Raw genomic sequence first — 14,885 nt, forward strand, 5'->3', positions numbered from 1 at the left:
CTGTCACCCTCACCTCCAGACGTCGACGAGTGTCGAGAGCTGAACCAGCGCGGACTGCTGTGCAAGAGCGAGCGCTGCGTGAACACTAATGGTTCCTTTCGCTGCGTCTGCAAAGCTGGCTTCGTGCGCAACCGCCCTCATGGGGCCTGCGTGCCCCAGCGCCGCCGCTGACACCACCTTCGGCCTGGACCTCGCTGATCACCAAGCGGTTTCTCCCCAACACTGGGGCAAGCTCAGCCTCTAGCTTCTGCCTGGACTCCACGGCTCAGACCCAGGGACCCTCTGGGCCTGCAGACCCCTTCCAGAGACCCGTGTCCCCAGGGTGCCCGCGCGGCTCCACCTGGTTGACAGGATGTGGGGTCTTCCGGGTGCTGCCGCCTTTCCTCCCAGAGGGTGTTCCCTAGACACCGACTGACAAAGCAGGCCGTGCCTCTTTCCTCTCGGCTTTGTGGGGGGCTCGGACTCGGCGGGGCGGCGCCAGACCCCGGCCTCCTTGGAGGGGCTAGACTGAGCCCCGCACGAGGGATGTGAAATACAATTTATTGTGGTTCTGATTATGTACACGTGAAATGTGCCTGGCGGGGCTGGCCGGGCTGGCACGGTTTGTACAATAAATACACCCATGGGGCCTGCTCTCCATGGCCGGAAAGCGCCCACACCGGCGGCTCAGTCCAGCTTCCTGGTCCCCAGCTTCATGGGGCCCTTGGCGGCCTTCTTCTCGGCACGTTTGGCCTCCATCTCCCGCCGGCGCTCCTCCCGCTTCTTCCGGGCCAGCTCGGCCCTTACCTGCCCTGGAGCAGGAAAGGCAGGCGGGTGGGCTGAGGGCCTCAGACAGCCTGGGTCTCAGACCCCCAGCCCCTGCCCGCTGGGAGGGGTGAGGTGTGCCGGCCCTGCCAGGGGAAGCACTTACGGCTCTCCGTCTCCAGGCCCTCCCAGTTGTCCTCACCCCACGAGTCGGGTCTGGGCTGGAAAAGGAAGCACGGGCGGGAGTGGAGGCCAGCTCCCTGTGGAGGCCCGTCCCAGGTCCGCACCCTCCCCCTGGGCACCAACCTCCCGACGGGCCGACAGGTCAGCAAAGGGGTCGCCTTTGTCACTGGGCTCCAGCCCACCCCAGTTGTACTCGCTGGCCATTCGTGTGCCCTCAGGGGATGGCTCCTGGGGGCTCCGCTCCTGCCAGCCCTGCTCCCATGAGCCCTCGGCTTCCCAGCTGCTCCAGTCTGACTCCGGGGATCTGTGGTCAGGGTCGCCGGTCTGCAGAGAGAAGGGGGAGGTGGCACCGGACAGGGGCCCGGCCTGGCTTCCCACACACACTCGCCTCCTGCCCATCCGGCTCACCTGTCCAGCGTGGCGGGCTTGCCCCCCGGTGCCCCAGTTGTCCTGCTGGGCTAGCACCGACTCGGCCTCCTGCTGCAGCGTGGGAAGCAGAACACAACCATAGCCCCCCTGCCCCCACCCAAAAGGGCAAGGAAGACCTCCAGCCCCTCCTAGCCATGGGTCCCCCCTTTTTTCATTTGCCTTCCATCTTATTTGCGCCTCAAGCCTGTTTCACGTCTGTAAGGTACACACACACACCAAACGTCCCTGGCCATCACTCTTCTGTGAGGCTGGGCATGAGGTCTAGAGTCCCCCCACCCCGTGGCTTCTGGGGACAGAGAGTGCTGCCCACCAGACGGGGAGACCGGGCCCAGCTCCCTGCCCCCATGTCCTTCAGCAAAGCCCCACTAGATCCTCGGCCCTTCCTGAACTCCCCTCCCCGCTTCAAAGAGGACTGGCCTGGTTCTAGGCCTGGGAGTAGCCTCTCCGTGCTGACCACTGAGGCCAGCTGGGCACTGCAGCAGGTGACGGGACAGGGAGCGATGAGAGGACAAGGACTTGGTGGGCTGAGCCGACCAGTGCCCCCCAGGCCTCTCACTCCCCACCTTGCTCCCTGGAGTCCAGAGGGAGGTCAGCGGCCAGCTCTGGCCCAGGACGGCTGCTCCACGGTGCCCCCTCACCGGAGATGCCGTGCAGACGCAGACGGCCGACCCCAGGCCAAGCCCACGTGGGTTCCCTGAAGGGCAACCTGTGACTGTGGAGCTAGGGTCCCCCAGGGAGGCACCCCTCAGCCCCACTCACTTCCAAGCTGCCCCAGTCTTCGTCATCCCATCTGTCTGCAGCACTGCTGTCCTTCGCTGTGTCCTTGTCCTCCTCTTGTGCCTCCCAGTGTCCGGAGGTCGTGGGCGTGTGAGGGACAGGGGTGGGAGCCGGGGCCGGAAGTCCTGGGAAGCAGAGGCGCTCTGAGTTCCCACACGCTGGGGCCCAGGGAAGTCTCAGGGCAGGGCAGGGGCTGCTGGGGGGTGGGGGCCGGGTGCAGAGAGGGGACGATCACAAGGGGACTAGACCCCACCCTGTCCCCACGTCCTCATCACCACCCCAGGGGGAGCCGGACAATGGCTCCGGGGTGCCAGCACCTCCAAGCCCTCTGGCACGGATGCAGCCCGTTTGGGACACTCACCCTCAGGCGTGGGTCTCTGGGGGACGCTGGGCTCCCCCGGGGCAGCCGCAGGGTGTGTGCGGATCAGCTTGGAGGTGAGCGAGGAGACACCCGTCACGGCCCAGCCTGCCCAGCTGGCTGCGGCTCCTCCCATTCCAGGGCTGGAGGCTGCGTGGACATCCTTCTCTGGGCAGTGACAGGGGGACAGGTGTAGGCCCCTCAGGTGGCCGTGGGGAGTGTGACAGGGCCAACGGTGAAACACAGGGACCTGCGGTGGGTACCCCCTCTCCAGGTCTGCCTGCTCTCATCTGCTAGATGGGGGGGGAGTGGGGGGGGCAGGTCTGCTCTCTGGGGTTCTTCCAGCTTTCAGATACTCTGATGAGGAGGGGGCGCCCAACAGGTGACAGTCAGGGGTGTAGCAGGAGGGGTCTCGAGTGCGGGCCACTCACCCACTTCGGCCAGCTGGGTGGGGTCCTCTGACACAGACTCCAGTTTGGAAAGGAAACTTCGAATGGCCTTGAAGGCCTGTGGGGCAGCAAGGGCAGAGCTGGGCCTCCAGGGCTCCGGTGAGCCCGCGAGGCCGGCTGGGGCCCGGCCGTCCCCCAGAGCCCCAGCTCTAGGGCCCCCCGAGCTGTGCCTCACCTGGTCCCGCACGGATTTCTCAGGGTCCACGGTGAGGCCGCAGAGCACAGGCAGGATCTTGTGGGCGCAGTCGTTCATGGAGTAGAGGTTGTGGGTGGCAGCGAAGCCCAGGACGCCGGCAACGCGAGACGGTGCAAACGGGTCCTTCGTGGCCCGGCTGAAGGCGGAGGTGAGGACCCTGTGTCTGGTCTGGGGGGGGCAGGACACAGAGGGCTTCTGAGCGCAGGGTCCATCCTGGGGCCCAGAGCCACCAGGCCTCACTGTCTAGAGCAGAAGCCATCCACAGGGCCCCCAGTATATAAAATAACGCATTTGTCACTAACAAGTGAGGGAGAATTTACTCGAAACTCTGGTTCTTGGCTTCTTGTCCCAGGTCGCTGGACTCACACTGCCTCACTGTGGCAGGGCCAGGGCAGCGACTGCCCTGGGGTGGGGGCTTGTGCCTCGCTCCCCTCCTGCCCCACCAGCCCGGTTCCTTCATTCCTATTAATGGTCTGGGCGCCTTGGGCGTTTGCATTTACAGACCCCGGCCGGGAGGGCGCACGCAGACCTCGGGGCCTGCAGGCCTGGGTATGGTTCCCGTCTCCACAGCGTCCTGGCTGTGTGTCCTGGCTGTGTGACCAGGCACAGCTCACTCCGCCCCTCAGACACAGGGCCGGGAGCACCCAGGACCCGGGCCTCTGGGAGGAGGGTGGCCCACAGAGAAAAAGGCCCGGCCCTGCGACAGTGACAGTGACAGTGACAGACCCCGGGCAGCGGCGCGGGGCACTCACGCCGGCGCTGAGGTAGGAGCCGATCTTCCCCAGGCACACGGTGGTGTTGCAGCGGATGGGGCCCTGCTCGTCCTTGGCCTGCAGCCTCGCGAAGTGCTTCATCAGCTCCACATTGAGGTTGGCCTCGTTCAGCTTCGGGGCCAGGAGCAGCATGGACTGCAGGACGGGACAGGGGAAAAGGTGGGCCCGGGCAGGCCAAGGGCCCCAGGAAGCGCGGCCCCCTGGGAGGGTGCAGCGGCTGCCAGTGGACCCAGGCACCGAGAAGACCTGCCGCAGCCCTCCCGGACCTACCTCCCCACCTGGTCCTGGCCCCTACCTGGGCCGCTGAGGAGGGGGACCCCCACTTCTCTTTCCCCTTTACAGCACAACCTCCAGAGTTCGCCGGCACTCCCGCTCCTGTCTCCCTCGAGTGCTCTCTTGCACGCATGCACTCCGTTCAGAGCGTCACCCCACACACACTCTCTACCAGATGGCGTGGGCTGAGGTCACCGCTGACCTCCATGCTGCTAAATCCCATGGCCAGTTCTCCGTCCTCACCAAACTCGACCCCTTAGCGGCTGTGACACCTGGAGCTCTCCTTCCTCCCTGACGCTTGGGTCTCTGGTCTTCCAGACACCTCCCTCTCCTGGCTCTCCCTCTTGGACTCCTGCTGCTGAGTTCTCACAGCTCAGACCCCCCAGTAGCCTCCTCGGGCCCCGTCTCCTTCACACCTCGCCCTTCCCGTGGCTCTGAACGCCCGGTAGCTGACAACGCCCAGACGTGCCCCCGTGGCCCAGACTCCCTCCCCAGACCGCACACGGGCGCGACCAGTCGGGACATCTCCTCGGACTAACAGACATGGCCAAGACTAAGCCCAGCTCCTCCGACGCCTGGCCGTCCCAGGCTTCTCAGCAAACGACAACTCAGCCTCCCAGTTGCTCAGGAGGGAACCTCGAGCCTGATTGGCTCCACGTCCACCCACTGGCAGACAGCATCGGTTTCGCCCTCAGGAGGCGGCCCCTTCTCTCGACCCGCTGCTGCCGGCCACATCTCAGCTGCCGCCATGTCTCACCTGGGCCGCCGCAATGGCCCCTAACAGTATCTCAGCTGCTACCCTGGGTCTGAGGATCCACTCTCCACACAGAAACAAGGCGATTCTTTCAACACAAGTCAGACAAGGTCAGTGCTCGGCTCAGTCCCCAGCGGCCCCTGTCTCACCCCCCATCGAGCACACCAGGTCCCTGCCACCGCACGGGGCCCCCCCGCTGCCATCCCCACCATTACTGCTCAGGCTCCAGCTCACATGCCCACGCCCCTTCGGCTACCCTGAACCTCCTGCCTCCACTTCTGTACTCCAGGCACATGCCAGCCTCAGGGCCTTTGCACACACTGCCCCTTGGGCAGGGGGCGCCTTTCCTTCAGACCCCCGCGTAGCTCCGTCTCTGGCCTTCTTTCCGTAAACGACACCTCCTTAGCAAGGTCTTCCCTGACCCCTGTTTATAAAACTGAAAACCCTGTCTTCACACTCCAACCCTTGCTAACATAATACATACTTTCTAGTTCTGCCTACTGTCTGCCAAGGCCACACCCCGTCCCCGGAAAAGCAGCCCCACGAGCACGGGGTTTGTCCGCCTGTGTGCGCCGCGGCCCAGGGAGGTGCTCAGCCAGAATGTGCCCGACAGAGGGACGGCAGGCTGTGCCCACCCTGCTCCCCGCGACAGCCGCTGAGCCGCACCCGTAGCCTGGACCCAAGTGCAGGACGGCGCCCGTCTTCCCGTAGCCCCCTCAGGCCCACAGGCCAAAGCCAAGACGCCTGTGACCTGGGGTGAGCCCCCTCCAGTGCTGGGAAAGCCAGGGGCAGTGCGCTAGGCCTGGCCACACCCACCTTGACAGTCTGCTCGCGGATGGCAGGGTTGGTGTCCAGGAAGCCGTGCACGACGTGAGGAAAGATCTGGGTGTTGACCGTCGGCTCATCAAGGTATTGGATGAACTGCTCCATCTGCGGCCCAAGTGGGGGGGCGTACAAACTCAGTCAGGCCCTCCACCCCCCGCCACAACCAGGGACCCCCCTTGGCTTGGTGTCTCCACCTGGTAGGCACCGGCCAGCTGGGCGAGACGAGGCCGGGAGGGTGCTGGGGAGAGCCAGGGGCTGGGAGCCGGAGGGCTTGGCCTCGGTCCCGTTCAGCAGGCCAGCTGTGCCACGCCCCCTCTCAGGCCCTCCACCACCTCTTCTGCAAAAGGGAGTGCAACCCCTGACCCGACAGGTGCGTGAGGAGGGCTGGTACACTGGGCAGTTGGCGGGCGAGGGAATGATACCTGAGGGCCACCAGGTACACCCTGGTTCACAGGGGCCCCCCTCCACCCCCTCAATCCTGTCTGACGCTCCCAGCTGCCCAGGGTTGGCAGGAGAGACACGGCCTCTGCCCTAGAGGGCTGGAGTAGCTGAGCCGGGGGGCGGGGGGGTAGGGCTTGAGCCCTGCAGCCCGGGCAGGCTGGGCATTCCCGAAGTGGCTGGGGCAGTCCCGTGAGCCCTGGGACTGCCCCAACTTCCAGAGAGCACTTACCCATGTGCACATTTGGGAAGGGGTTTCTGAGGTGCCAGGGCAGGGCCTCCAGTCGCCTGCCTAGGGCTGGCGGTGGGGCAGGGGCCGCCCCAGCAGCCACGGTGGGGTGTGCATGGTACAGAAGTGGGGCCGGGGCCCCTACCTGCTGCAGGAGGCGGATGCGCATGGCCCGGTCTGTGGACGAGAACATCTTGACCACGACGGGGATGATCTTCTGCTGGTACTCCTTGGCACTGAGGAACTTGCCCACCTGAGGGGGGGAGCAGCGGGAAGCGGCTCGGCTGCAGCCCCAGGAGCGGGAGACGTCACTGGGCTCGTTCAACTTCTGCCGTCTCCCAGGGCGGGGCGGGGGCCACGGTGGGGGGTGGGGGGAGTGGGCACGCCCTTGGCAGCCCCTCTGCCCGTCAGCCCTGCCCACCCCCCAACTGTTCAGGCCCCAGCCTCTCTTGGGGGGGCGGAGGAAAGTGCCGCACCCCTCTTTGTCATCAGGGGCCTGCCTGTCGTGTGCACGCACAGGTCTGCCCAGTTTCTGGGGGTCCCTGGTGACGTCGGACCTGCTTTCTTTCTTCCCCATTTCCCTCGCGCCAAGTCCCTTCCGGAGAAAGGGTTCTCCCAGGGTGGGCAGAAGGGGGCATGGCGGGTGCCCAGCTAAGGGGGACTGGGGCCGGATCCAGGGATCCAGCCCGTGGAAGCCAGGAGAGCTGAGTGGTCCCGAGGGGGGACGGAAAGTGATGTGGCGAGCGGGTGACGCCCTGGGCCCTGAGGTCCAGGGTGGGAACACGGGTCAGACGGAGGAAGGGCCACGGGCTCTGAAGCAAGGGGTCTCTGGGAAAGGAACTTTGGAGGCACAGGACTCCCCCTTCCCGAAGATCAGAACCCACCCACCCCCACCCTCCATGGCAGCTGGCCGGCTGGCCAGTGGAGACACTGGCAGGAAGCCCCTCCTCAGGCCAGCTGGGGCTGCCCTAACCAGGCCGCCTCCCCAGGACAGGCCCCGCAGGGCCGGCCCCGCTCCAGCGCCTTCCGTTCTGCGGTTCTGACCCACCAGTCAGCCCGAGTCTCCGGGCCCCACACTTCCTGAGGCCCCTGGCCTCGCAGTCTCCCGTCACCGAGCCCCAGCCCTGCTCACCTTGAAGAGGGGCGTGAGGACCACGGCCCCCGCGTTGCCGAACTCAAAGGCGGTCAGCAGCTGGGGCAGCACCTTGTGCCGGCAGAAGTCCTCGGGGAACGACTCTAGGCTCTTGCTCAGCTCTTGGAAAAACTTCTGCTTCTCCGCCGGTTCTTTGATCTGGGGGAGGGAGGAGGCAGTCAGCCTGGGCACGGCCCTCCCCGACCTCGGGCAAGGGCGTGGGGTCGCCCCAGCCGGAGGGAGAAATGCTGGTGAGCCCTCCTGCCTGGCTTCAAATGCCAGCTCTCCCGTGTGTTGGCCGTGTGCTAGGCGAACGCGATGGGCTGTACGCCACGCAAACGGTGCTTCAGCCGTGTGACCTCGGGCAAGTCCCTGCATCCGTAAAACGGGAAACAACCACACCACCTTCCCGGGTGGTTCTGAGGGTTCAACCAGAAAGCGACAGGCAGCCGCCAGCACACCACCTGGCACACCGCGGCTGCTGAATCAGCGTCATGCCTTCACGGCCACCTGCCCTGTCGGGAAAGCGGCCACCGGGGGACAGGGCCCCACATCGGCATGCCCCTGCTCCTCCCGGCGGCCCAACAGGCACCGCTGACCTCCCGCTGCACGGAGGAGGAAACTGAGGCTCAGAGCGGTGAAGGGACTTCCTCCGCTCCCCTGACCCTGGCTGGGTCGGGCACAGCTGCGACCCCACGCTGCACGGAGTTCACAGCGGGCTGAGGGAGGCAGGGGTTAGGGGCAGTCTGCCCCCAGACCCGGCCCTCCCACTCCCTGGGCCCGCGTGGGCCAGGCTGTCAACTCCTCTAGTCCTCCTACCCCCTCAGGCTCCAGGGCACCCACGACACGCGCTCCCCGAGGACGGACTACGTGCCAGGCAGGGATACATGCGGACATCCTCACACGGGTTACACAACCCTCCTGGCGACTTTAGAAAGGCACCGACAAAATCCACGTTTAATGCAACGAGGAAGCAGGGGCACAGAGGGCACCAGGAGCTTGTCTGAGGTCACATGCTAAGCAGCAGTCAGGGCATGGTTGGCCTCAGCAGCTGGGGACCTCGGCGGTGCCGTGCCCTGCGATGAGGGGCTATCATTCCACTCACAGACGAGAAGGCTGAGGCTCAAGGTCACCTGCCAAGGGGGCCCGGCAGGGATGCTAACCCCGCCTGTAGGGTCCGAGGCTCCCGCGCCCTCTGCTGTACCCTCACTCCTGCCGCCACCGCCTCGCCCAGGAGAGGCGGCCTCCGGCTGGGGACGAAGAGGACCGGGTCGGCCCGGAGTAGCTCGGGCCAGCGCCACAGGCAGGCGCGGCGCTCTGATGGCAGGGGTCTGGGGGAGCCAAGGTCCGGAGACAGGCAGAACCACACGCAAGGTTGCACGCAGACGGGTCACGGCAGAGCGCCCTCCACCACTCTGCCCCCGGGCACTGCCGCCCACTGTCCCCTCCTCGGAAACAGCCGGCGTCCTGTGCAGTGCATTTAAGGGCAAGGGCAGCCCGGCAGAGCCGGCCACGCGAGGAGAACTCCGTGTAACCAGTCCCAGCCGCCCCCACACGCCCGGGGGGCTACAGGGCTCAGCGCTTCTTCAAGATGCCGCTCGGGCTCTCCTCCCCCAAACCCCCAAGGCCCTCCCGGACCCGCCAGAGCCCAGACTCCCGACCATCCAGGCCTGCGATTTGCTCGTTCCTCCTCACTGCAGCTTCTCAGTCACCTCTCCGTGTGGCCACGCACAGCCAGTCAGGCCGGCGTCCAGAACGGAGCCTTCCCCTCCATCCCCTACGACCGCCCTGTGGGGCCAGCAGACACCACCGTCACCCCATCAGGCAGCTATGGAAACCGAGGCCCACAGACGTGAAGCCAAGGGCCCCCTCTGCCTGGAACACTCGTCCCTAGCTGCCACCCCCGGCCCCCTCACACGCTGCAAGTCTTGGCCCACAAGTCACCCGGAGAGAGCCCTTCCCCGAGCACCTGGCCCTGCTACTTCTCTTCCTGGCACGTGTCCCCACCCCAGGGGGGCACACGTGTCCTCCTCCGTGTTTTTTGTCCCTCTTCTCCAACAAGAGTCCCCGGGAGGGCTTGTCCCTTTGCTCCCTATTAGACGTCCTGAGGGCAGGGGTCTGGGTCTGACCCTGACCCCAGGCCCCACCCCCACCCACACTGCAGCCTGGCACCGCAGGGCGCACATCCAGGCCGGGGCGGGCGCACGAGGGAGTGGTGAAGGCTCGCTGGGGGAGTCCACACGTGCCAGGCAGGTCAGTGTGCACCATGCACCTGACACCCACCGAACCCCCAGCACGCCCCTCTGGAGCGGGCATGTTATAAGGACTGAGCTTTGGCGGAGGGAAACCACGCCACACCTAAGAGTGGCAGCCAGGGTGTGAACCCAGACGGCCTCACTCCGCAGCACAGTGTGCTCTCCAAAGACCGGATAACGACGAGGGGGCCCGCAAAACGGGGAGAGGGGGCGTGGTGAGGAATGCAGGCTCAGAGCCCAGGGCCGCGTGGGCAGGGGGCTCACCTGAATCTCTTCCAGGAAGAGGTTGGTCTCCACAAAGCGGTTGTTCATGAAGCCACCGGGTGCCCGGCAGTTCAGCAGGAAGCGGGCTGGGTTGGGACGCACCTTGGGGTTGGCTCCAACCAGCTCGCAATAATGGGGCACCAGCGACTTGGGGATCTGTGGGAGAAGGGCCAGTGTCAGGGCAGCGCTGGTAGGCCGGCAGCCAAGGGCTGGGGGGGCCACACACTCACCTTCCCGGGGTTGCGCAGCGCAGCGGCCCGAGGCAGGGGCCCGTTGAAGACTTCCCAGATGAGGCAGCCCAAGCGCCACATGTCAGCCGACCTGAGGCGGTGACCAGAGCTGCTCAAGGCCCCGCCACCTGCCAGCACAGGCCTCCAACCTGCCTTGAGCACCAGGGACCCACTGCACGGCAGACCCTGGCCTGGGTCCTTCAGCTGATCCTCCCCTCAGCTCCACAAAGCAGATTTCATTAGCCCATTTGACAGAGAAAAAAACCGAGGCCCAGGGAAGTTAGGATATATCTGCCTCGGGTCATGCAACTTCCAAATTCAGAGCCACCTAAACGCAAAGCCTGTGTGCACCCGGCCGCACCCTCCGCGGAGCTGGCGGCCCCTTGGAGGGTCTGATTCCCTCCCCAGCTGGACAGCAGGGGACAGGGGAGCAAGTGCCAGCTAGTCCAGGGGTCCTGAGGCTGCAGGGGCTTCCAGAACAGAGCAGCTTGGGGCGTGCTGCCCCCCATCACCCACCACTTCTCTTTGACGGATCTGCTGCTGCTCTCAGCCAGCTCGGGAGGGTCGTACTGCTCCAGCTCGGGGATCCCCTTGCAGGGGGGTGCCCCGCCATTGCCCTGGGCCGAGTACATGTAGTCCAGGCCCCCGAGCTTCCACTCCCCGGCGCGGTCCACAAACACGGCAGCCATGCTCACGTTGTTGTGGATGAGGTTGCAGTCGTTGACAAGGAAGCTGAGGGCTTTCTGGGGGCAGGAGGAGCCGTTAATTACACCCCCAGTCCCTAAAGCCCCCCACCCCTGCTCCCATGGCCACTGCCCCCCACCTCACCACAATCTGGTGGAGGCCCCAGGAGAGCTCCAGCTCCTTCAGGCCACCAGCCTCTGCTCGAGCCTTGAGGTATACTCCCAGAGGAGTCACAGCCTCTGTCACTACGTGGAGGCACTTGTCTGTCTGAAGAGGGGACACGGGATGTTAGGGCAGCTAGGGGAGGAGGACAGGAAGGGAGAGAGATGGGATCAGGAGAGAGATGGAGAAAGGAGCGAAACCTGGGGTGCTGAGGCAGGAGGGGTGGAAATTGGGAGAAAGTGAGGGGCAGAGGCGGGGCAGCAGGTACCTCCAGCCCATCGATGTAGGCCAGAATGTTGGGGTGCCGGAGAGTTTTCAGGCGCTTGAAAGCAGCTTTGGCCACCTGGGTCTGCTCCTCCGCGCCAGGCTTCACGTCGTACACGAAGATGGACACCGGGCTGCCGGTGGCCTGGAGGGGTGGGGGGCACAGGGGCCTGAGGGGTGTGGGCCGGCCGCGGGCCCAGCACTCCAGGTGCGAGAGGGTCCCCAGAGCGGCTCGGTGCCTGAAGGGAAGGGCCGCCGGCCGGGTCCCTCCCCTGGTCAGTGCCTAGAGACAGAGCCGGGCTCACGTGACCCCGGTTCCGTCTGCCCGTCGGTCCCTCGGTCCTTCCTCCCGCCACGTTGGCACTGCCCGTCCCCCTCCCCCGGCCCGTAGTCCCGGCGGCTCCGCAGCCACGTCAGTCGGGGCGCAGCGCCTCGGGGACGGCTGTACTGACTAAGCGAGGCCGAGGTCCGCCGCGGCCTGCGGAACGGGGCCGCGCTCACCTTCTTGCGGCCGCGGTGCAGGGTCCAGAGCCCTGGCGGGCCGCCCTCGGCGGGTTCCGGGATGAGCTCGAACGGGAAGTCCCGGACCGGATCCCGGACAAAGAGCCACATCGTCTCCGCCGCCGCCGCCGCCGCCGCGGGCCCCGGCGCCTAAGCTCCGGGTCGTGGGCCGCCGGAGCCGGGGGCGGGGCGGGGCGGGGGTGTGGCCGGGGGCGGGAAGGGGCGGGGTCTGGGTGGTGGGCGGAGCAGGGGAGGGCATGGGCGGGGCGGGTGGGCGGGGCGTGGGTCGAAGGACTGCCGGCGCGCCGGGACCAAACCTGCGACGCAGCGCGCAGCGCGTGCTCACCCGGCGCTGCCGGTTACTAGCTGCGTGGCGCTGGCAGATCACCCAAACTCTCCAATCCTCTGTGTCCTTCTATCTAAAATGTGGGTGGCGAGAGTCCACCTCCCGGCCTTGTTACAAAGATAAGAGCTTGAGAAGGGACAGAGGATGGGGAAACCGAGGAAAGCTGGAGGGATGGGGAGAGAGAGGAAGACGTCGACAGACAGACAGGAAAGAGTGCAGAGAGGAGTGAAGTAGAGATAGGCAGGGCCGTTGTCCCCAAGCCAGACACCCTTTCCCACCAGCTGGTGGGCGCCTCCAGGGTCCAGCAGGCGTCAGTGTTGGCGGAATGGGAGTAACCAGGAGAAAGGCTCAAGGAGACAGAGCCCCTGAGAAGGGGTGTGGGTGAGGGCCAGAGGGTGAAGCAAAGGTCCGGGAACCCTGGGGCAGGAGGAGGGCACCTGGGGAGGGAAGAGGCAGTGGCCCCAGCAAAGTAGAAGTGAGCGGAGAAACAACCCAGAAAGTCCAGAAAACAGAGGGCCCCCTGCTCTCCTGGGCGCAGCTGACGGAGCTCTCTAGTGTGCAGGGCCAGCACCTCCTCCGAGTCCCACGGTGCCTGCACAGCCTGGGATAGTCAGTGGCAAAGTTGTGTCAGTAGCTCAAATGCCAGTCACACTGCTGGGGACCAAGCCCCTCAGCTGGACAGAGCCCAGTGTGTGAAGTGGCTAGGCAGGCAGTGGCCCTCTGCAGGTAGGGTCTCGGGGGGCCCAGAGCGGAGGGCAGCCCCACAGCCTCACCCCACGGAGTATGGGTGAGATCCCGGAACTGCCCACCAACCACCTTCTGGTCAGGGTGCTTCTGGGCACAGACTGCAGGGAGGGCAAGGATGCCGTAGTCAGCAGAGCTGGGTTTGGGTCCCAGCTCAGCCCCTCTCACTGGCTGTGGAAACTCCTTTGCCCTCTGGAAACCTTGGTTCCCCATGTATAAGTTGGCGTGAACGGCGCCCTGTACCTCACTTGACACAGAACAACCACTGCTCAGAGATTTGAGCCCCCCCCCCTTTTCTTGTCCAAGTTACCGTGCGGGGCAGTCGCACAGAGGGGGCATCAGGCACGGGGCTGGCTGCTTGGGACGGGGTGGACATAATGACTGCAGAACTTCCTGTGTGACTTTGATAGGAGGACAGTGACAGCATTCTGAACATGGAGTTGGCAATACTGGGGGTGGGGAGCGTGCTGTCCCTGGAGGGGACCAGAGGTCTCCCCTTATGTGCCGGCATGTGGAGTCTAAAACTTCATCCTGCTGAAGAGGCGTGTGTGTGTGTGTGTGTGAGTGTGGAATGATGGAGAGGGAGAGGGTGGGGCGGGGCTATGCTTTGGGGTGGAGGCCGTGGTTGGAGGGGCGGGCCCAGGAGCACAGGGCTCACGTGGTGGGGTTTAGGTAGTGGCTCACTCTCTCAGCACTCACCAAATGTTAGGTTGGCGCGGCGTGCGGGGCCCCGCCTGCAGAAGAAACAGGGGCCAAAGGGCAGGGTCACTGGGCAGGGGGAGACCTGGGAGTCCCCGGTGCACGGAACAGTGGGGGGCATGCGCCAAGCTGGGCACAGCACACCAGAAAGCGTGGTTACAGATGAAGTCAGAAAAGGGAGCTGCCCCGCAGATCCCCTGCCATTAACCGTGCCCTACAGTGCAACCTGGAACACAGGGGCTGTCGTCTTCGGAAGGGACAGCACCCCTTTCCCGAGCTCTCACATGGTGAGCCTCCGTGTACAAAGGGGGATGGTACCAGCTCCTCACTGCATGCGGTAGGGAGTGGCAGGGCCTGAGCACTGTGCTGCCTGCCGCCTCCCTCACCAGAGTCCACGCAGTTCTGCTGGCCCCACCGTGACCCATGGACAACCTAGGGCAGGCTGGCGCAGGGTCCCTGGGGACACCAGGAGACCGGTCACTCCAGGGAGCTACAGTGCATGTCACGCAGGCAGAACCTGGAGGCAGACGCCCTGGTCCGAACCCCATTTCTAGGGGATCTTGGGCAAGTGGCTTCAACCCCTTTTCTTCGTCTGTAAGATAAAGACTAGAAAAGTAGCTACGTAAGCATTCTCTGTTGTGGTTAGTAGAAGTGTGTGGCCCCGTGTAAGCAGCACACTGGCAAGGGAAACGAGGCCTTGAGAAGGAAGCTATAAACAAGTCCTGCGGTGCAGGTGCAAAGTGGAGACGGAGGGACTGGAGAGGCTCGGTGATGGAAGTGATTCATGACGCAGAGACCTTCAGGGGGCACTGGGGAGGGAAACAAGCCACAAAGGCAGGAAAGTCAAACCCCGGGACCTCCGACAAGAGAGAGCGTGAGGAAACACAGCTGGAAGCACGGCTGCGTTAAAATGGTATTTTCAGTCTTGCAATATGTTGTGGTGAGCAAATGTTCTCATTTTCTCTGGGAAACTGATGGTTTGTTTTTTTTCATTTTTTTTAATTAAAAAAAATTTTTTTAAAGATTTTATTTATTGCCCTGGCTGGTGTGGCTCAGTGAACTGAGCATCAGCCTGTGGACCAAAAGATTTTATTTATTTTTAGAGAGGGAAGGGAGGGAGAAAGAGAGAGAGAGAGAGAGAAATATCAATGTGCGGTTGCTGGGGGTCATGGCCCA

The 14,885-nt window shown here is 64.7% G+C and overlaps 2 protein-coding genes across 4 annotated transcripts in view; one reads left to right on the forward strand and one right to left on the reverse strand.

Moving 5' to 3' along the window:
- Window positions 1-658, forward strand: part of LTBP3 (latent transforming growth factor beta binding protein 3) — a 17,130-nt gene extending 16,472 nt beyond the window's left edge. For both annotated transcript variants that reach the window (XM_045854902.1, XM_045854901.1), the window contains one exon: window positions 20-658. In XM_045854902.1, coding sequence (XP_045710858.1) covers window positions 20-171 — 152 coding nt within the window. In that variant the 3' untranslated portion in view covers window positions 172-658. The remainder of the gene's footprint in view (window positions 1-19) is intronic.
- SCYL1 (SCY1 like pseudokinase 1) lies at window positions 525-12,108 on the reverse strand. 2 transcript variants are annotated; one of them, XM_045854908.1, is made up of 18 exons: window positions 11,921-12,108; window positions 11,424-11,564; window positions 11,138-11,260; window positions 10,826-11,052; window positions 10,310-10,400; window positions 10,080-10,235; window positions 7,561-7,719; window positions 6,574-6,681; window positions 5,753-5,866; window positions 3,889-4,044; window positions 3,116-3,304; window positions 2,923-2,998; window positions 2,495-2,659; window positions 2,116-2,258; window positions 1,336-1,404; window positions 1,051-1,251; window positions 911-965; window positions 525-791 (listed from the first exon to the last, which is right to left on the reverse strand). In XM_045854908.1, the coding sequence occupies exons 1-18, from the start codon at window positions 12,029-12,031 to the stop codon at window positions 667-669; spliced, it is 2,409 nt and encodes an 802-aa protein (XP_045710864.1). In that variant the 5' UTR covers window positions 12,032-12,108; the 3' UTR covers window positions 525-666. The 2 variants fall into 2 exon arrangements, with proteins under 2 accessions (XP_045710864.1, XP_045710863.1); XM_045854907.1 differs by having other exon boundaries at window positions 1,336-1,407.
- Between the last annotated feature and the right edge of the window lie 2,777 nt (window positions 12,109-14,885).

The sequence above is a fragment of the Phyllostomus hastatus genome, unplaced genomic scaffold (genome assembly GCF_019186645.2).
Source record: "Phyllostomus hastatus isolate PE091 unplaced genomic scaffold, TTU_PhHast_1.1 phas_scaffold_11, whole genome shotgun sequence".
Taxonomy (NCBI): domain Eukaryota; kingdom Metazoa; phylum Chordata; class Mammalia; order Chiroptera; family Phyllostomidae; genus Phyllostomus; species Phyllostomus hastatus.

Bases quoted from the DNA above. Each gene is read 5' to 3' on its own strand.
- SCYL1 (XM_045854907.1), bottom strand. From the start codon at position 12,031: ATGTGGCTCTTTGTCCGGGATCCGGTCCGGGACTTCCCGTTCGAGCTC. The intron at 4,045-5,752 runs GTGGGTGTGGCC...CCCGTCCTGCAG, and splicing joins TCCGCGAGCAGACTGTCAAG to TCCATGCTGCTCCTGGCCCC. The intron at 792-910 runs GTAAGTGCTTCC...TTCCTGCTCCAG, and splicing joins GGGCCTGGAGACGGAGAGCC to GGCAGGTAAGGGCCGAGCTG.